Source organism: Apteryx rowi, unplaced genomic scaffold, assembly GCF_003343035.1.
Source record: "Apteryx rowi isolate R43461 unplaced genomic scaffold, aptRow1 scaffold_701, whole genome shotgun sequence".
In the NCBI taxonomy this organism is placed as follows: Eukaryota; Metazoa; Chordata; class Aves; order Apterygiformes; family Apterygidae; genus Apteryx; species Apteryx rowi.
The window spans coordinates 395,108-414,600 of record NW_020450985.1 but is presented as its reverse complement, the minus strand read 5'-3'; the positions used below and the strand labels follow the sequence as shown (position 1 = coordinate 414,600).

Sequence of the window (19,493 nt, the reverse complement as noted above, 5' to 3'; positions counted from 1 at the left end):
ACAGTCAAAAGCGATCATGACAATACAGTCATTGTGGAGATCACACAGCAGTTCTTCTCATCCTAAAACAGACATTTACTATCTGTTCAGCTGTGTCATGCCCTAGTCTCCTTTAACCGTACTAATTACATTTCCATCTAGTATAATATTTAGATACCTAAATTTTGGCAACAATCTTGAGTAGAAAGTTACACTTGTTGTCCATACACCAAGAGGAATTTGGAACACGGAGACAGTGTAAAAAAGGGATATAAAATTATTCAAGGACTGAATGTAATGTTCCTACAGTACCTACTTGCTCAGATTCTCCTAGTAGTTCAGCTTCATCTTCTTCTTCCTCTTCTTTAAGGAGGTCAACATCCCAGCTATCTTACTAGGAAGTTCTGCCAGCGTTCTTATCCCAGCTGTTTCCAATGTCTTTGGTCTATTTGGCTCTCTGCTCATACCCACAAGGCTGCTGCCCTTCAACCTAACCATGTACTCTTTCTTTGCCTCTTCCGATTGGCTTCTCTCATTAGTATAAATCAAAACCAAATTACTATTATTTCCCAATTTATCAGCACCACTATTAAAACCTCAGTTTCTGCCTGTCAAGACTTCTGTAGCTCAAAACATCCCCCCTCATCTGAATTACAGTATTAATTTTTCTTCCATCACTGGTTCTACACGCTTGTATTTGCCCACTTTCCCTGCATTGTACTCTGTCTCCTCTTAGCGCCTGTCCATCCAGGCTCCCATTTCTTGATCCACTGTCTTATGAAGCCCTCTTGAACCATCATTTTAATTTCACACTCATCTCTCAAGCCTACTGTTGAGGCAGGATTAACTTTATGTACAAGCAGCAGGTTAGATTTTTTTATAGTCAGTGGAGAGAAACAAGCACTTTCACACTGTCATTCACCCGACCTGTTTTAGATTCTACCTTAGGATGACATTACCTTCTCCCTTCTCTCTCCAGTGATTGCAAAGGGAACTGGAACAGTTAGCTCAGATGCAGACTTCTCAATTTGGACTTCCACAAATACCATTTCTCCTCTAATTCTTCTGCTGGTAATCCTTCTTCATAACCCCAAGCCTCTGGCCCATCAAATCTTTCCCACTACTTCCCTAGCTGATCCTAGGGAACTTTGGTGTCATCTTCAACCTCATCCATACCCAAACAATGTCTGACTTTTACAGGTTTTTTTTTCTGTACATCTTTTCTAAGATACAGAATTTCCTATCAGCAGATATAGTTAAAATTCCTATAACACATTTGAATTACTATAATGCTTTTATCTAGTCTTGCTAACTGTAATCTCTCCCTGTTTATATCCAGCAGAAGACTGCTGCCCTTTATTCTTACCATGTACCTTCTTTGCCTTTCCTTAGTGGCTTCTGCTTCTCAGCATTAAACAAAAGTCCATGAGGCCAGTCTTAATTGCCTACTTGTTATATTTTCAAAGATGAATCTTTCTGTTTTGTGTCAGGGTAGAAGAAAAGAAGATCTAGAGGCAAAATATTAGGAGTCATTTGACTGTGGTATCTAAGTATCTGCATTAGAAGAAAATAAAGAGTAAAGGGCCTCTTCTATGCAGCGGACAAACTCTAAGCTTTAATACTAGTTAGTCAAACTTACCACATTTATACTAGTTTGAACAGCAGGGGTGACTATATTTACAGAGACACACTGAACATACTGAACATAAACTGATATTTAAAAAATGAAAAGCTGAAGCTTTGTCTTTCAATATATAGAATATGCACCTAGACGAGTTAAATGACTCCTCTTGGCTGTTACAGCCAGGAATATTGCACTTCATGGAGCAACCCTACAACAGCATTCACAAAGCCTGCCTTCCTGCAGAGCCTGCGCTGAGGCACTATGCCCAGCACCCCTGCAAGCACCCGTTCTGTGTCACCTGCCAGGGAACTCTTTACTCCTGACTTGTGAAACTCTGCCTCTGTCACCTTCCACCTTTGCAATCATGTCAGGCCCCAGATCACGTCCTGAGGTGGCACTCCACTCATGCCACTGCGCTCCCATTGCATGTGACTGATTTACCCCTTGAAGCATGTTCAGGGGAAATGTACACAGCTCACAACATCACTCCCTTTGATATGTTACACCAAACCCACATATAGGTACACGCTGAGTGTGCGTATATGTATAAATATGCCATTTGATACTTTAACTCTTTTACTCCTGGGCTAGTACCTTGTTGTCCAGTGCTGTAATCTCCTGTTGATTAGCTGTTGAGAGAAGGAAACTACTCATCTGTCCCTTTAATGGGTCTTCAACTTCTACATCTATGTCGTAACAAGCTGTCTTCTTCTGATCGTTGGGGTCAACACTATGGAGAGGATAACAGATCATAAGAACTGCCGTAACGAATCAGAATAAATATCCATCCAGCCCAGTTCACACTCTTTGATAACACCTGTTGCAGATGCTGTGAGAAGGGTTTAAGAACAGGGTATCTTTGTATATAGCTATATCCTAGTATATTCTCTCATCTTTTATCAGTCAGAATTCAGAGACTTCTGAGCTGCAAGTTTTATCTGCACCATCAATGTTAACAGCTATTAATGGACATAGTCTTCATTAAATTGTCTAATATCTTCCTTGGACCAGTTATAACTCCAGCCTCCATGGCAATCCCCCTGATAAATACCATTCTTGTACGTTCTCTGTTCTACTGTGTCTTTTTTTTGAGATGGGGTAGTCAGAGCTGTACACCACCATTCCAGATGAGGGCCTATCATGACATTTTATTTGGTTCTCAGTTCCTTCTCTAATAATTCCCAGAACTGTAATTGTCTTTGGCGACTATGCAGCACTGTAATGACTCCCAGATCCTCCTTAAGAGGAACTGGTGAATTTAGAGACCATCACTTTGTATGTAACGTTAGGATCATTTTTTCCTACATGCATTATTTTGCCTTTGAAAGAATGGATTCTTCCATTTCACTCCAGAATATCTCAGCTGTTCAACATTATCCCCCCCTACTTCTAATAAATTACTAACCAAGGACAATTTAATATCTTTAAGGGCTTCAGTGAAGGATCTTGGGGAAAGTTTTTTTAAAAATCTAAGTACACCATATAAAACAGATCATTCTTATCCACATGCTTGTTTAATTCTTCAAAGAATGTAGCCAGGCATGTCTTCCTGTTACAGATGCCATATCAAATCTTCCCCAGTATAGCACATGTCTATTAATTCCATTCTCTGCTACAGTTAGTAACAACTGGTCTCCAGTATCCACAACCATTTGTGGCATCACGTTAGCTACTTTCAAAACCCTCTGGCACAGGAGGAGATTTTTAATAGGTTATACTTGCTAGTTAAGCAATTTCATGTTTGAATCCTGCATGAAAAAACACTTGCAATTCCTCGTTTTATCTGTGTTAAATTTAATTCTATTTGATACTTGTCTGATAAAGTTTTTCAAACACTCTCCCCCCTCCAAAAAACCCCATACTGCATATGTATGGGACCTTCTCTAGTCTCTAAAGTTAAGATTGATCAAAAGAATGAATTTTGATTTCCTTATATGGCTTCAAATACTTCCAAGAATAGTTCTTTTAAGCCTTAATAATTTGTCAGTCTCAGTAACACCCTGACAGCCTTTCTACTGCCAATATATTTAAACCAATTATTATGTTGTTTTTCACCTTTAACAAGGTAAATGTCATAATCTTTCTTTGGCTTGTCCTATTCTGATTTTATATTTAATTTTGGGGGGGTTAGACCTAACTCTTTTTCTTTAGATTCAGGCTCAAGTCTATTAGCAAGAAAGTTGTTTTTCAGACCAGTTGCTGATGAGCTAGACTTCAGTCTCTGTTGTTTGTAGTGTATAAATGCTGGCTTCCGAACACTATTTTTGAAATGCCTCGGTTCTGTTCACCTGCTGCAGCTAGTATAAAATTGGCTCATGATCTAATTGAGCTTGTCAGAGTTGGGAGAGCAAGAGGTACTGGCTTGTGTTACTTCTTCTGAAGATGGTAGTAATCGGCTGGCCTAATTCTAAGGAAGCTGCCAGATCGCTAGCAAGTATTAGTGTCTGATAATCAGCTTTTTTTTTTTTTCTTAACCAAATTTCTGCGACTGCTTTCTATGTCCTGCTTAAGTAGGAATTGAAGAATGCAGCTCCAGTTGTTATTTCCTGCCTGAAATGGATTAAATTCTAGGAAAATTCTGGAGCTAGGGAAGCCAAAGCTCAGTCAAAGCTGGAGTTGAACCTGGCAAAGGATGTGCTGGGCAACAAGAAGAGCTTCTACAAGTGACTCAGCAGCAGAAGGAAGACGGAGGAAAACCTGGGCGCGCTGCTCAGTGGGGCAGGGGATGCAGCGGCAAAAGGCATGGAAAAGGCCGAGGCACTCAGCACTGTCTTTGCCTCTGGTTTTCCCGGTAAGGCCTGTCCTCAGGCCTCCCAGGTTCCCGAGCCCAGGGTCAGAGCCCAGGGGAAGCAAAGGTACTCAGAGGCACCTTGACAGGTTGGAGAAATGGGCCGGCAGTTCAACGTCATGAAGTTCAGCAAAGGCAAATGCAAAGTTCTGCTCCTGGGATGGAATAACCCACCTGTCATTAGAAAAACCGTATTCTGGTCCCTACTACTACACCTATTCCTGTATTTTATACAGTGAGTGTTTTGCATATGACAGTCCTGAGCTGACTGGACAGCTTACCTGATGATGTGGTTTATCACTATAGGATCTGGTGGCAGCAGCAGGTTAGTGAGTCTCTGAGGAATTTCAGAAAACTTTAGCCGTGGACAGTCAAAGATCTGGAACACAATAAAGCATGTTATCCCTGTCCAAAACCTAACTTGCAATTAAACAAGAAAGGAAGAAATCAAAGGTTCAAAGTAAGGTGATTTTGAAAGCATTCCTTAATTCTGGCTCCATACACAGAATTACTCTGTGGTCACTTCTGCCCCTGTAAGTTGCCACCACACTTACAACCTGGGCTAGCTGACAGCTCCACCAGATGATGGCACTTCCAGGTGCCTCCCCTGCGGTTTAGCTGCTGAAGGGCACAGCTCCCCGCAGCAGATCATCAGGACCAACCGTGTCAGCGATGGGGGGGAAGCGACCACCTCCTCACTCACTCTGGGTCTGTGGCAGACTACTTAAAAAAAATCTTTTTTTTTTTTTCAGAGAAAACATAAAAGCACTTTTGTTTTTTCCTCTGAGGCTGTTTCATAAAATATTTTATATTAAAGAAGAAAAAAACCAAGAGACTATTTTAGGACTTTAAAACCATTTTCAATTTTTAAAGTTTTTTTTAGATTAAGAACCACCCCCCCAGCATTTCAACATAGTTTTACTTATTTTTAACCAAAACCTAAGTAACATCTTGGAAATGATCCACTCCTTCCCCAGTTCTTCACCATCTCATTGGTTTCCTTTTCTTTACCATGCTCTGAAAGTTAAATACGTACTGGACTCAAGAAAAAAAGATCATCTTTTGAAAAGGATCAAAGGATGCGATTTTTGGATTTTTTTTCTGTGAATAATTCCAATGCCTTGCCATGAGCCTAGAACAACTCCTTACATCTGAAGTTTTCTGAAATATCATTAGAGCATTTTTGTTCTTACTGGGAGTGTTAGTGCTCTGAACAGGTGAATAGTCCTTCCTCTAAAAGGTACTCCCTTTAAAATAAAAAAGAAACTATCTTGATATTAACATTTGCCTTAAAAATATGCTGTTGCATGGAGGCAACTTGTAAAAATGCTGAGGCCTCTGCAAAAGAAAATGAAAATAGCTCTTAGAGAAAATAACTTTACCTAATCGAAGAGTGATGCTGCTTGCACTGTCTCATCAATAAATAGAATCATGCTTTGCGGCTCTAGAGGTAAAGGATGCAGGCAGCCTTGAAAAGGATGGACTATCAAGTGGCAGAACCAATGTAAGAAATCAGATTATTCAGTTACGGTGTCTGATGTAACCCATTCAGGGGCAAGTTTTCACGCTGTTCTGCATTGTGTCATTAGACGTAACTGCAAGCACGTCGGCGCAGGATCTAGAAAAGCCAGCTTACCGCATGGGAAGCCAGGTATCTGAAAGGAAATGCTAAGGGCAGTGATGCGTTATCTTCTGCTCCTCTTAGGAATCTAGGCACTTCCAGCTATGGTTGTGAAATTTTTTCCAGGAGTTATATGCCTAAGCCTGTATACTCTGCAGAAATGTCGTCAGACTAGAAACAGCATCAGACTAGAACCCCAGTTCCCTTGCCCTCTACATCACAGTCTTAGAGTATCTGGGTTGAAAAAAAAAAAACCCTCAGGTTGAAATGTTTAATTTGATTTAACACGATTTATTTTCCTAAGTACTAACATCAGTTTTGCAAGCAAGATTTAGCTACTTTTAACAATTTTGCCAGAGTCTAAGGAGAAAGGCAACACTCAAATCAGTCCCACTCATGCTTTAAATCTATACAAACATCGCATTTTATGAAGCTCTCCCAGACTAGCCAGCTCCTGCAGGGACTGAGAGTCAGCCTTCTAGAAGAGAAATCAGCGGCTTCTCAACTCTCTCATCTGACTGATCGTCTGAAGACGAGAAGACGTAGGGCAATTACCGGGTCTGACGGTGTTCCTGAAGGCTACCTGCTCCAACGCAAAGGAGACCTATGGGCTAACAGGTCCCTGAGGAGGCACAGGAAGAGAAGATGGTTCCAGCAAGCTCTCAGCCTAGCAAGTTCTTAACGTTACGCTGAAAATGCACAGAAGCATAAAAACGAAAGGGGCCTCCCGCACTCTTGTAAGACGCGACCTGCTGTGCTGGGCCATAAAAAGGATTCGTCCAACGCGCCGTCCTGCCCTTGACTGTGGCCAAAAGCACATGCTTGAGGAAGAAGGTAAAACAGGGGAAACATGGACTGGTCCTTCCCAAAAGATTCTCCCAACCGCCGCAGACTTGCGACCACGCTGTATTTATAATAGCACAAGATTTTTTTTCCATTAATTTGTCTTTTACCACTTTTTGAACCTATATAAATTTTTATCATCTGTGATGTCCTGGCACAAGCAGTTCCAGATTTAACTATGCTTTATTGTTTTTTAATTTGCAACCTGCCAGTTTCAGCTAACGACCTCTGATTTTTTATTAAAAGAAGCAATAAAACAATCACTCCCTGTTCACCTTTTCCATTTTGCTCATGATTTTTTGAATCTTTTTCACCTCCCTTCCTCCAAACACCTCTTCTTCAGGCTGACACAAACAAAACTAAGTTGGCTACAGATAAATTGAGAAAGGAAATCAAATGACCTATGCATCAGAGTGAACAGCCTAGTAATTCTGACAAAAATTCTTATATGGTTTTTATGATGGAATTTGCACAATGTATGAAAAAGATTACATGCTGTAGTTCTCAAGAAAAACAGGAGGATAGACTATACAATCCAGAAGATCATTTTGGTTCTATATTCCTAAAAATATTCAAAATCTCAAGATTATTTTACTCAAATGTTCAAAACCCCAGTGCTGTCTTTAGGGTTTTTCCAAGCATTAGTCACTTTAAAATGTGGTGGTGGTGGTGATGGGGAAATGAATAACTGAAAACAAATAAAAAGAAAACCAGAATACACTAATTACAGCACACATGTCCCATGCCCATTAAAATATTATTCACTTATCATATTTGCCAGCATTTTCCCTAAGCAGGATATGTCACAAACTCTGCCTTCAGGTACTTTCAAAATAAGCTCGATACGCTGAAGCTACAGAAAAACAAAGCCCATGGAGATAGTGATAGCTCACATAACATTATCTGTACAAAGTAAATGTAATCTTATTAACAGAAAAGGAGGAGATGCCTCTGAGCGGTCTTTTTGGTTAATTCTAGAGGTCGTTGTGGAAGAAAAAAATCTTAATGTGTCACTGTCAAAACATCAGGCAGATCATTGAGAGTATCTTATAATTTGAAACAGATTTAGGAAAAATTGGCTTTCTAATTATATCTGCCATGGCTTCTGCTTTTCATAGACAGTGGGAAGAGAAGGGGAAAAAAATGGAAACGTCTCTATATGACTTGTCATTCAGAATCAGCAGATTATTTGATGTTTATTGGTATAAAATGGTATATTCAAAAAAAGAAGGAGTACTCAAGACAGTGACAAGGTTCTCCTTTCTGGAAAGGCCATAACTGGTGTGGGAGTGATGAACCGCTAGATATATATTTTTTGACAACGCTGGCACATGAGAAGGGTGCTTGTCACATTAGCAATAGCGTCTGCCGAAAGCTATTCAGTATTGAAGAAACTGCAAATTATTAAGGGAAAATACAATTCAGTAGCTTCTGCCCATCCAAAATTTGTGAAAAGATATTACATTCTGCCTCTGAAGAGGTACTGCATCCAAAAAGGAGTTACCTGCTGGAAGTATTTGTCGCAGTTAATGTATTCCTTATCATGGGAGTCTTGCAGCTTATTTGTTTTGATGTACTGCCAGAGAGCCTGGATGATGGCTGATCGGGTCTGTGTGTGTATCCCCAGCAAACGGGCTAATCGCGGATCCAGTTTAAACTGTGGAGGCTGTGGCAGAAAGAGAAGGAGAGGGAAATGGAAGGAAAAGCAGACAGATGCAGAGGCATGAAGTTTTGGGTTTAATTCTCTGGGGGCTTTGCTCCTCAGAAGAAACATCCAGTTCAATGGCAGAGTTCACAGAAATACAAGTCGCTCAGATGTGCACCTCCATCGTGCTCTGGAAGAACTACATCTCGGGATGAAAGGAAAGCTGAACCTCTGTGGCTCATGCGGTTCCAGGCACATTACTAGCAAAGGCATACCATGACTTTTGCCATGTGGACAGAAAGGATTGAACTGTCACCCATGAGAAATACATCAAACAACACCGAGGTTCAGCAGGCATCAGTGGGAATCGCTTTAAACACCACTAATACTGTCGGTGCTCTGCTCAGTGACAATCTTACGACCGGGCACACATCCAGTCCTTTTCTTGCCTTTAGTTATAAATTTGATGAAACTCATTAATGAATATAAGTTTAGTAGCCCCTTGTTTGTAAAATGAGCCTACCAATGTGCCAAGCTAATCAATAAATTACAGATTAAACCCTTTAGCTAAAACTGTGAAATTATCAAGAAAAGGTGTTTCAAAGTCATAGTTACAGCCTGAGAATCAGCTGCTCTTAGATCACGCTTCGTGCTGCTTCTTGCCATCCACCCTACATGACTGCTCCTGGCCATCCACCTTTACTTGAACCTAGTAAATTTGTTGGAACTAACACTTACTTTCTCATAATTTATTTTCGCTTAGCTAGCGCCTGTGGCCCACTGTAAGAACGAGGACATCAGTGTTCAAAGCACTGAACGATGAGACAGTGTTGGGCCCAAAGTACCTATGACTAATGAAAGGTAAAATACACGTACATCTGTATGACAGGATTAACCCCAGGATTCCTGAATCCCAGGCCCAGTGATGAAACCACTGTACAACGCTGCTTCACAGAGAACGCTACAGTCCAAGTCTTGATCGTCAGGCTCTGTATCTATGCACGGAGTTTTAATTAAACTGGAACGGTTTCTAGTAAGAAAAAGATTTAGGCATAGATAACTGTAGGTTTTCGCCTAAGGCATGGCTAAAGCAAGGACATAGGCAGTAGAACTGCCTCCAGGTCGCACAGGTCCTAAATTCCTGGCTCCCTGCCTCTGCTTTGTGGAGCCTTGAAAGTTGAGACCTCTCTGCAGCTGTGTAGTAAGAGCTTACTGCAGGCAAGTGCAGACACAGGGCCTTGGGGGTCCCCCTACCCCTACGGGGGTCTGCAGGGCAGTAGTGCAGCACCACCAACTGCTGAGACTACCTACAAAGAAAGTCTTTGCTCTTTGGGTGTGTTGGTAGGTGTTTCTGCTCTAAGTACGAGCCTGGTCTGGCGGTTCTGGTACCACTCGCTCAACAGTACTTGCACCCCAACTACTCTGTTGGTACTTGACCATGGAGTCCCACTTGATGCAGGCTAGAGCCCTGCCTGACATCTTTGCATGCACAGGGCATCTCCTAGAGAGATCAAATAATGTGTGTGTGGAGGGGAGGTTACTGAGAGGCTGGTGAGAGAAGAGGATAGCTCTCTGCCCCACCAACTCCCAGAGGACCCTCTCCCAGTTCAGCACCTGCGGGGATCACCGTGCTCATAATTCAACTTCTATCCAAAGATGAGAACAAAACAAGTTCATTTTCTTATTGTTTACTCAGTTTTGAGATTGTTAGAAGCAGTCACTTTGAGATTTTTTCAGCAGCATAACAAAGTTTAATTTTGCAATCAGGAGTGATCTCCTGCAACTGACTTTTAAACAGCATAGCAGGAATTAGGATGAAGCTCAATAAGCTACGGAAAGATGGTAAGACTGGACGGGGTTTCCTAGGGGTCGAAAATGAAGCTACCTCCACAGGGTTTGAAAGGACAGAGGGATGCTGTACATGTGCTATGCACGCAGAGCATCAGCCACATGCTTCAGACAATAACAAGTTGCACGCAGAGTCAGGGAAGAATTTTCCTTTTTCCCCTTGACACACACATTGACTTTAAGTAGTAGGGAGGAGAAGAACGGTCCTTCCTCTGAGTTACTGGAGGTTGACCACAGATAGAGAATGAAGTCAGGATGATGCATCTGCTGTTGCTAGCGACCGCTCAGTTGTCTCACATCAACAAATTCCCTCAGAACTCCATTTCTCAGGAATGTGCCCACCATTCTGCTGCACACCAGAAAGTTTATCTGACCACAACCAATCAATGAAATACATTTCTTCTGCTCCTGACTTCTGTGATACTCTTCAACGACCCTAATCAGCATCTCTAATAATATATACTCTTTGGATACCTTGGAATTTGGTGCCTCTTCAAGTGTACCAGTACTCACATTTAATATTTACCACATTACTGGGCAAGAATGACTGTTGGGTGCCAAGTCACCCAGAGTCAGCTTTGTAACAAGACGAAATTTAAGGAAAAGAGAACTTGTATTTAAAAGCATGAATTTGTAATAATGGCAAGCATAATAAACCTCATCATATTTTCTCAATAATAAAAATTATCACTGGCCATTTCAGCATCTCACTCAGCTCATATACTCTCTAAGAGTAATAGAATTTTCTCTCTATTAGCATAAAACGGAGTGTCTTTATCCTGGATGCTATCTGCGTGGGGGAAAGAGAACGACACAGAACAAATTCTTAGGGTTTTATAGTCAAAACGAATCTAAGACTGAATGGCCATTGAAAAGGGAGGTCCTACCTCTTCTCAGTAGTGCATTTCTATCCCCTTCCTTTGGACAGCAGTATTTCTTTCAGGGATGGTTTCAGCCAGATTAGTGAGCTCCACAGCTGCAACGCTGCATAACTGCTCATGCTAAGAGAAGGGAGACTGCTGGTGCACACTCATGAATGAAATGAAAGTGCTTACTGGGAGCAGCTTCAGTCTTACATCAGTTTAAAACAGTCTGAAACTGTGCCCAGGAACCTTTTCTTCTTCAATCCCAAGATAGAATGTCCTAATTTTGCTTACTGGGGTTCTTTGTTTGTTTGTTTGTTTGCTGTGACTGGGATCAGGGAACTGATTTAGCAGAAAGTTTCGTTAGCTTTCAGATGGATCAGTTCTGTGACCTGCATAATAGTTCAGCCCACAAATACTACTAGTGGAATAAAACCAGTCCCAACAAAAGAGGGGAAGCAGGAGCGCCTAGCAAGGAGTAAGAGCGATAGCAAGTCTATTCCTTGCAGGGGCAACGTTGCCTTATGCCAGATTAAAGTGACGCTGTAAGCAAAACCTAATAACTCAGGAAAGCTGCGTGGTCGGCTGTGAAATACGGCTGCCGCTGCTAAACAGCTAGCTCACGTACCGCTAGCAAAAGTGGCACTCCTTTCAATTGCACCATGCAGGACCTCACGCAGAACTCGTGTGTGTCTTATCCGACTGTTCTCTAAGAAGCCCAAGACTTCGAGCTTTGACTTCACAGTCACTGCAATTTAAGATGCAGTTCCCTATCCTGTACAGCCTCCATCTTTTATTATTAGCAGCAAGACTTTACAATGCTGGTAATAAAAAAAATATTCTTGCTAACGTTAATTTTACAAAATAATCTAAAGATAATTTGCTATAAATAATCTTTTCAGTCTTCTCCACACCTAAACTTTGAATTTATTTATTTACTAATTTATTATTATTTTACTGAATTTATTATTTACTAATAAAGAGCTCATACTTCCTTGCAGATGGCCAGTAAAAATATTAATTATCATAGTGCCAAGAACAATTCTTTGCTAGACTATACCAGAAATTTACTTGATGTCCCCTCTATATTTTAAATAATCTGTCAGTTAATTTGGTATCATTCTAACCTCTTTGCAATATGCAACATTCTGAGTCCAAGTATATTGTTTTCTGAAGCATGTGACAGGGTGAATTTGCTCTATTACACTGTGTCCCAATGCCTGTATTCTCCATGCCAAGAGCAGAGCACCGACCTGGTAATCCAACATGAGGAGTAACGTGCACCGCACGCTGACATCACCAGGTCTCTTCACCTGGAAGCCATCAGTCTCCTGGGTCGTAGGAGTCCTGTGCCACTGCCAAGGGAAAAACAGAGTAAGATGGTTAGTCCTGTGTTCTCTGATATGGGAACCTCTGTACGTCCATCAGTGTTCATCTGCACAGTACGCCAGGCAAGAATAAGACAGGTAACAAGCCTTCTAAAGATCTTGCAACTAAAAAAAAATTAAACCTTTCTCTCCCCTTACAAATACACTTTAGTGCACAACCTGTTCTGATGTCAGCATACACTACTTCTCAGGAAAATGCGCTTACACTTTTCGTCATTTCATACATTCTGTTATCAACTTGTCCTATTTTACTACTACACATATGTTTTAATACTATATAGATTCTGTTAATAAACACTCTTAAAAAGACCAAAATTTTGGAATTTTGAAAACTTTGACTGTACCTTAAATGAGATAATGAATGCAAGATAATTTAAACAAGACAGACAATGGGTGCGTAACTGTTTATTTGTGCTAATATCAGGTTTGTATGCAAATGGTGCATTGAACACCCTACCTCCACAAGATGGTTGTCAGGTCCATAAAGGTCTTTGTCCAGTTCAATGACCAAACTTTTAAAAAAAGAGGAAAACTTACGCTTCTGTTTGCTGAGCTGTATAAACAGAAGAAATAAATGTTAAAGATTACAAATATTAGCTTGTGTTTTGTGTCTCCTTCTCAGGCTTTCTCCTTCTCTTAAGCATTAATTCCCAGAGGAACCACATGTGCAATCAATCTAATTGAGTTTTCCCTTTGGCAGTTGCCAAAAGCAGAGAAAGATGCAAGAATCTTGGCAATCGTGGAACAGTATGCACTTAAGGGAAGATTTCCCTGACTCTCCTAATCTCATCAGAAAAGATTGACTTGTGACCTGAACAAGGTCACTGTATACCTTTTAATTTAATGGTGTGTATTTTTTTATGAATGCTAAATTATTGGTCAGAATTATCTGGTGGCAGTAAATTTTACAGATTAATCATGCATTAAGTAAAAGTATTTTCTTTTACATTTTGCATTTCCATTTAATTATCAGTATTTGATGTTTACTACACAGATCATATTTTCTAGATTAAAAGCTGTGAGCTCTATGATCAGGTAATCTGACTTTCTGCAGAATACAGTCTACAGGATTTCAGTGAATTTCTTCCTCTTTAATGCAAAGATCTTTTGGAAATACATCCTCCTTCAATTTAAAATTTGCCAGCAACTGAGAAGCCACCCTAAATCTTGGCAAGTTGTTCCAACAAATAAGCACTTCCTTTGTGAAAGCATATGTTTTAATTTCTAATTTGAATTTGCCTAACTTCAACTTCCAGATGCTGCACTTTGTTACCCTTTCATCTTCTAGCATGACTATCATTCTGATACATGTATAGGTATCTCCAGACAGACAGACAGACATGTCTAGAAAGCCTTGACTTCTCCACATATATATGTTCTCCATCTGTTTATCATATACTCAGCTTGTGAAGTCTCTGTAAGTAACTGACATCTTTGTTATGGAATTCCAGCCCTCCCAGAAAAAGCTGAAATCCATAACTGAGACTTCTGAGCACTTCAGGACGATAAAACTTTTATTCCGTTCTTGCTTTGACCATCCTTGCGTCCTCTTGCACTCTAGGAAAAAGAGCTACCCTCTCGTCTTCGTTGTCCTGCTCCTCACGGGAAGCAAGCCTGCTCCATGCCCCGTTTATCACACCTTGCACAGCCGGAATCCTGCCCTGTCTTTAAAGGAAACTAACAGTCTCAGCACTGTCCTCTCCATCCCACTCCTTCCTTAGGTTTGCCCTAACCCTAACCTTGACCCTGCTGCCTTCCCTAGCTCTCCCCAACATTCCCATTACGGCCTTATCCCTCACTCCTTCCGCTGGATATAGCATCTTCCCAGCAGCAACAAGCCAACGCTGCCATTCAGAGATATCCCTCACTGAGTCAGTGTCCTCAGTAAAGTCTATCAGGCAACAAGACCGTCTCTAGATCCTCGCCAGCCCCAGTGAAACACGGGTAAATCATACGTCATCCAGGAGTTTCCCCTCCACTCGCAGCTCCCATGATGCAATGCTGCCATCAGAGTCATCGGCATCAGATTTTGCAGGATTAAAAGTGTTGGAGATGTAAAGTCTCAGTTTCCGCTTTTGCTGTTAAACAAATAGAGAAAAGAAAATTACATATCAGGTGCGAGCCCAGGTCCCTAGGCAGCCACAGGAAAGAGGATATTTAGGTACTCTGCATGTTTAGTACAGTTGGACCAGGTCATACTACAACTCAATATTTGGATATATATAAGAAAATTCACCGAAGAGCTGAAGCTGAAACTCCCTTTTGAAACCTCTGGGAATGCAAACAATTTGCTGTAAGTGGAGAAAAACAAGGGGTTGCAAGGCCAAGCCCATGAGGCTGTACACCCTGTACTTCTACTTCAGACCTCTGAGAAGTCATTGCAAGAAAAGCAACACATCGTGCCCTTCCTGTCTAGATACTAGTTAGATTGCTAAGAGTCAGCTGCAAACCTCTTGCTACATGAATGTCTTTCATGGTTGCATCAGTTCAGATTTGTAAACGGCATTCACAAACACAGCTGATGCTGCAAATCAGATGCCCTGCACAGCTCTGCCCATCTTCATTCTACCATCATGCAGAGCCTGGTAATGGTCTTCCTACACACCCATACACACTCACGCACCGCCTGACCTTCCTATTTAATTCCCTGTTACTCTAATTAAACGCTATGGTTTCCCAACTTGCAGCTCCAACTTGCTGTGAGACCTGAGGGGAGGAAGGCACCGTGCTTCATCCCCAGGTCTGGTGCCCAAGTCTTTGAGAGATGGAACCAAACCCACCTGTTGTCATTTTACAGGCCAGCTAAGAAAGTTCCTCACTCAATGTACTGGCTTATGGATATTTCATTCCTCAGTCCCCTTCCCTCCCATGCACATGTGGAAAACCTGGTCATTAACTCCGATGTATGGATTCCCAAAGGTGGCAGAGACATTGCCAAATATTTATTTGGCAATCTAATCCCAAATATCTGTCTATAACATAATGACAAAAAAGCTAAAGATGTCAAATTCATACATTCAGAACAGTCTTCACCTAACATAAGAAAGGAGTAGTCTTGTAAAGCTGACACAGATACTTATATATATACATACACATAGGCATGGGAGAGAAGAAAGTCTACAAAACAGAAGATACAGTTATATATATATCAGAGCAAGAATCTAAAAATCGGACATGGCATGAAATAGAGGAATATGGGAGGCAGGGACGTATGGCCCAAGTGGAACAGAAAAATGACTTGACTTTTGCCAGATCTAGAGAGGATAGCAATGGAAAGGTTTGATGGAAGAATGCCAATAGTATGCAGTGAGAGGGAATAGGGATTTTTAGAAGTGCCAAGAGTCAAGAAAGTGAAAGATTGACACAGATAAGACCAGACAGATTGGTAAGAAAAATATTCCTGGAAAACCATATTCTTTCTGCAGCCTTTCTTACAGGACTTTTGTTGCTGAAGTACTTTTTCATTATATAAAAGTTTTTTTAATGCCCTAGAATTTTTCTTTGGTGTGGAGGACTTGTGAAGGACTTTGCATTTCTAAATTCACAACTCTTCAAATTAACTGGCACATTTTATGCATTTTCCTAAATGTTATCCCCACCCGGATTATTTGCAAAACTGTATCTATTTGCAAAAGTTGCCTTTTTCTTAAGAGTTCCTCCTGGATGCTCTACTGACAGTTCAGGTTTATATCACCGATTCCATTTCCTCTCTTTTTGATTCCCAGTGACATTATCTCCATTCCCCCGTACCCTAAAAACTCCTTCTCTCCTTATATCTCATCATATCCAGGTGGGAACTGTGTTTCCTCCGAAGGCTGACATTACCTCACCAAGATCATCCACCGCAACAATAGCTTTGTTCACATCTGAATATTTTAGCTGTCTTCATTCAGCCTAGCTTTCAGGCTCCTCATACAGTCCACCCACAGCAGAGTTCATAACATTGTCTAACTCCACTGTGAAATACAAAATACCTCTCCTTGCTACTTTGCCCTTTTTCCCTTTGCTAACCCCTCATCATTCTTCTTTCAAGTCATGCACAAACCAGATGCAGCTTACGTTTCAGAACTGGTCTCCTGCTGTGTTCCCTATACTTCCTCCGCTCTGCCAAAGTCGGAATCAGCATACCATTTGTTTGTTTCTCCCACATCCCTCTCTTCAAATTACTATGTTTTCTTCTACGCAAAGAACACTTCTCTCCCTCGAGTTTGACAACACAGTCTTTTCCTCACTGTAACCCCCCTATAAATCAGCATGCTTCTTCCACATCGCCATCAGAAAGAAACTTAGAATACTTATGAATGAAAGTCCTAAGTAATGGCCTTCTCTAAAGTTATCTTTTGTCCTGCTTTCTGCGCATCCCGATTTTAGACTGAAAACCATTTAGCCTTTGAATCTGCCACGTTATAGGCACCACCTCAGCCAGGACTGACAATCTGTGAGCACTCGGCAATGCTGTGCCTTTAGCCTCTGCTAAGCAAAGAAATTCCTTGCGACAAGCAAAACGTGTAACCTCCTCCCTGGAGGTGGTCTTCAGATTTTGAGCCAAATGATACTGCAGATTTGCCGCACTGTTAAGGCTGTGATTAGAGCTCTCCCAAACGCAACACAAAGACAGATCCTTGCTCCTGACTCATAACAAGCACCCAGAGAATCCATCAAACAGGATAACTGAGCAGCTGCAACAGGACCCCAACTTGGTCAGAGCTTTGAGATACATTTGCCTGCACCCTGTCCTCAAAGGAGGCGTGCTAAGAACCCCAAGAGAGCTTTAAATCTAATAAAAATCTTCATTAGAACACAGAGTGGAATACGATAACACAAGCAAATAAACCTCACATTTGTTGGTTAAAATGGAATAAAAAACCCAAAAGGGTTTGTAAACAAATTTTCCTCTGCCCACATATCCTTGAAAGTGGTTAATTTCTTCAGGCTTGCTCTTAGTCCAGCAGCTCTCAGCGATTTCCTGGCTTGCAGAAAATTCTGTGTAGTCATTTCTGGGGAGACGCAGAAAACTCTCTCTTTTTATTCTCCAAGACCCAGCTATGTTTGTGCTCCTGACTCCTCTCAGGAGTCTCCAAGTTTCTGCTTTTGCTTCAGGTTTCTTACCCGATGCGGCGGTCTCTCACCCTATTTCCCCTTCTGGTTCCTCACCCTGCGCGTGGGATGGCACAATTTCCCCCTCCCTCCGAGGGCTCCAGGAGGCTCAGTGCACCTCGGGGCACGGCAAACACCGGCCTTCCCTTCTGTGGCCAAGCCACCACTTTTAAAAAAGAGCCTAACATAACACAGTGAACTGCAAATATGCATCATCCATCACAGTTGTCCTAATCAGTAGCTGTAGATCTGAACTGCAGGGTGCAGCCAGACTTGTGCCGTGGACAGGCTGGTAAGCAGTCTAAAAAATTTGTGAAAAAGGTGTTTGGGCAATGACCATTGCTTGAACAGCCAAACACGTCCTCCTTTGCGCAGTACCGCCGCTGACCTGGAAACGTTCCAGCCTCCACACGCGCCGTTCTGAGGCTGCTGCCACCACGTCCTTCTGTCTGTCCCCTCAGGAGCTGCTGCTGCATCTTTCCCTTCCTCCTGTCCTTCCCAGGATTACCGCCACCACCTCTTCCTTATACATGTCTAGTGCTACCAGGCTCTCCGTAAAGGCTACCTGAAAACAGCTCAGCTCAAGAAATTCTGAGGCTGACTGTCTTGGCACAACACCTTCCGGTTCCAAGAATAAGACAAAGACACTGGAACTCACCCTGCACATACTTATCACCAACAGTGCTAATACCTACTTTGAGCAGTGGCACTCCAAAATAATGCATTTAGAAATTTCTAGCAAAACATGGATCAGAGCCTTAGCCTTACAAATGAGTGTTTTCTTCGGATCAGCAGGCTCCTTCTCCTCTACTAGGACCTTCTTCCTGTCAATGGTGAGACACTACTGTCTCACCTGATGAAGCAAGACACTGGCAGAGATCCAAGGATATACTCTGAATCCTTCCTGAAGAGATCTATCCGGTGAGCAACAACTTCAGTACTTACAGCTGTATGGCTACGATAAGGACATCCAGTCTTGGAACACATCAGCTCAAAGATCATACAGTAGTCGAAGCTGAGCCCAAGGAAGAAGAATACAAGCGGACACTGGCTGGAGTTTTACAGCCCCTACACAGACCATAAAGTCTCCTCGACTGAAGATACACACCCAGAATCGTTGCACGCAGTTCACTGCTTGACAGTTCTTCTGGGTTCCACAAGAGCATCAGGCTCATATCCGGAAGGGTCTGAGCGTAAGATATTCTTCCAAATCCTTTCGACCAACTCCATCTCATCCAGGCAGGAAATGATGCAATGTCAGCTATATGCAGCTCGGTTACTCTGTAGCTTAACTACAGCAGTGCAATATACTTGGGCAAGATATTGCTGTTTAGGAAATTCCGCAACATTTCTTAGTAATGCAGGTTACTGAAAGGGTGTCAAATCTATCCTCCTTGCTGTATGGCATCTTCTCAGAGAACAGCAAAAAATAAAAAATAAAAATCTGTGGCCTTGTTTTTTACTGCTAGGATTCTCAGGAGCCTGGAGCAAATACGAAAGAGAAAACTCACAGCTCTGGGGTAAAACAAAAGCATCACAGGTAATCTCTTCAAACACACTGAAAGTTTACTGTCCACAAAGACAGAGGGAAACTTAATGGAGATTGATCAAGGTTGTGAATCAAATAACCTCCAGTCCAAAAATCAGTAAATGCTCAACCTGCTTATTCTTGAAGTAGAGGATACGTCTTTAACATGCATCTTTGACTTGTCTTCAACAAAATGAACTTGAAATAGCAATCCTATTAAAAAGAAAAGCTTGCCCCAAAAGCACTATATTTCATATACAATTTCTCCT

General features: G+C 41.7%; 1 protein-coding gene across 2 annotated transcripts in view; it reads right to left on the bottom strand.

The window, feature by feature from the left end:
- The window catches only part of SMARCD3 (SWI/SNF related, matrix associated, actin dependent regulator of chromatin, subfamily d, member 3), a 56,373-nt gene that overhangs the window by 3,970 nt on the left and 32,910 nt on the right, over positions 1-19,493 (bottom strand). For both annotated transcript variants that reach the window (XM_026087124.1, XM_026087125.1), the window contains exons 5-10: positions 14,555-14,677; positions 13,057-13,152; positions 12,465-12,566; positions 8,360-8,521; positions 4,673-4,770; positions 2,198-2,333 (exon numbers count right to left, since the gene is read on the bottom strand). In XM_026087124.1, the coding sequence (XP_025942909.1) occupies positions 2,198-2,333; positions 4,673-4,770; positions 8,360-8,521; positions 12,465-12,566; positions 13,057-13,152; positions 14,555-14,677 (717 nt within the window). The remainder of the gene's footprint in view (positions 1-2,197; positions 2,334-4,672; positions 4,771-8,359; positions 8,522-12,464; positions 12,567-13,056; positions 13,153-14,554; positions 14,678-19,493) is intronic.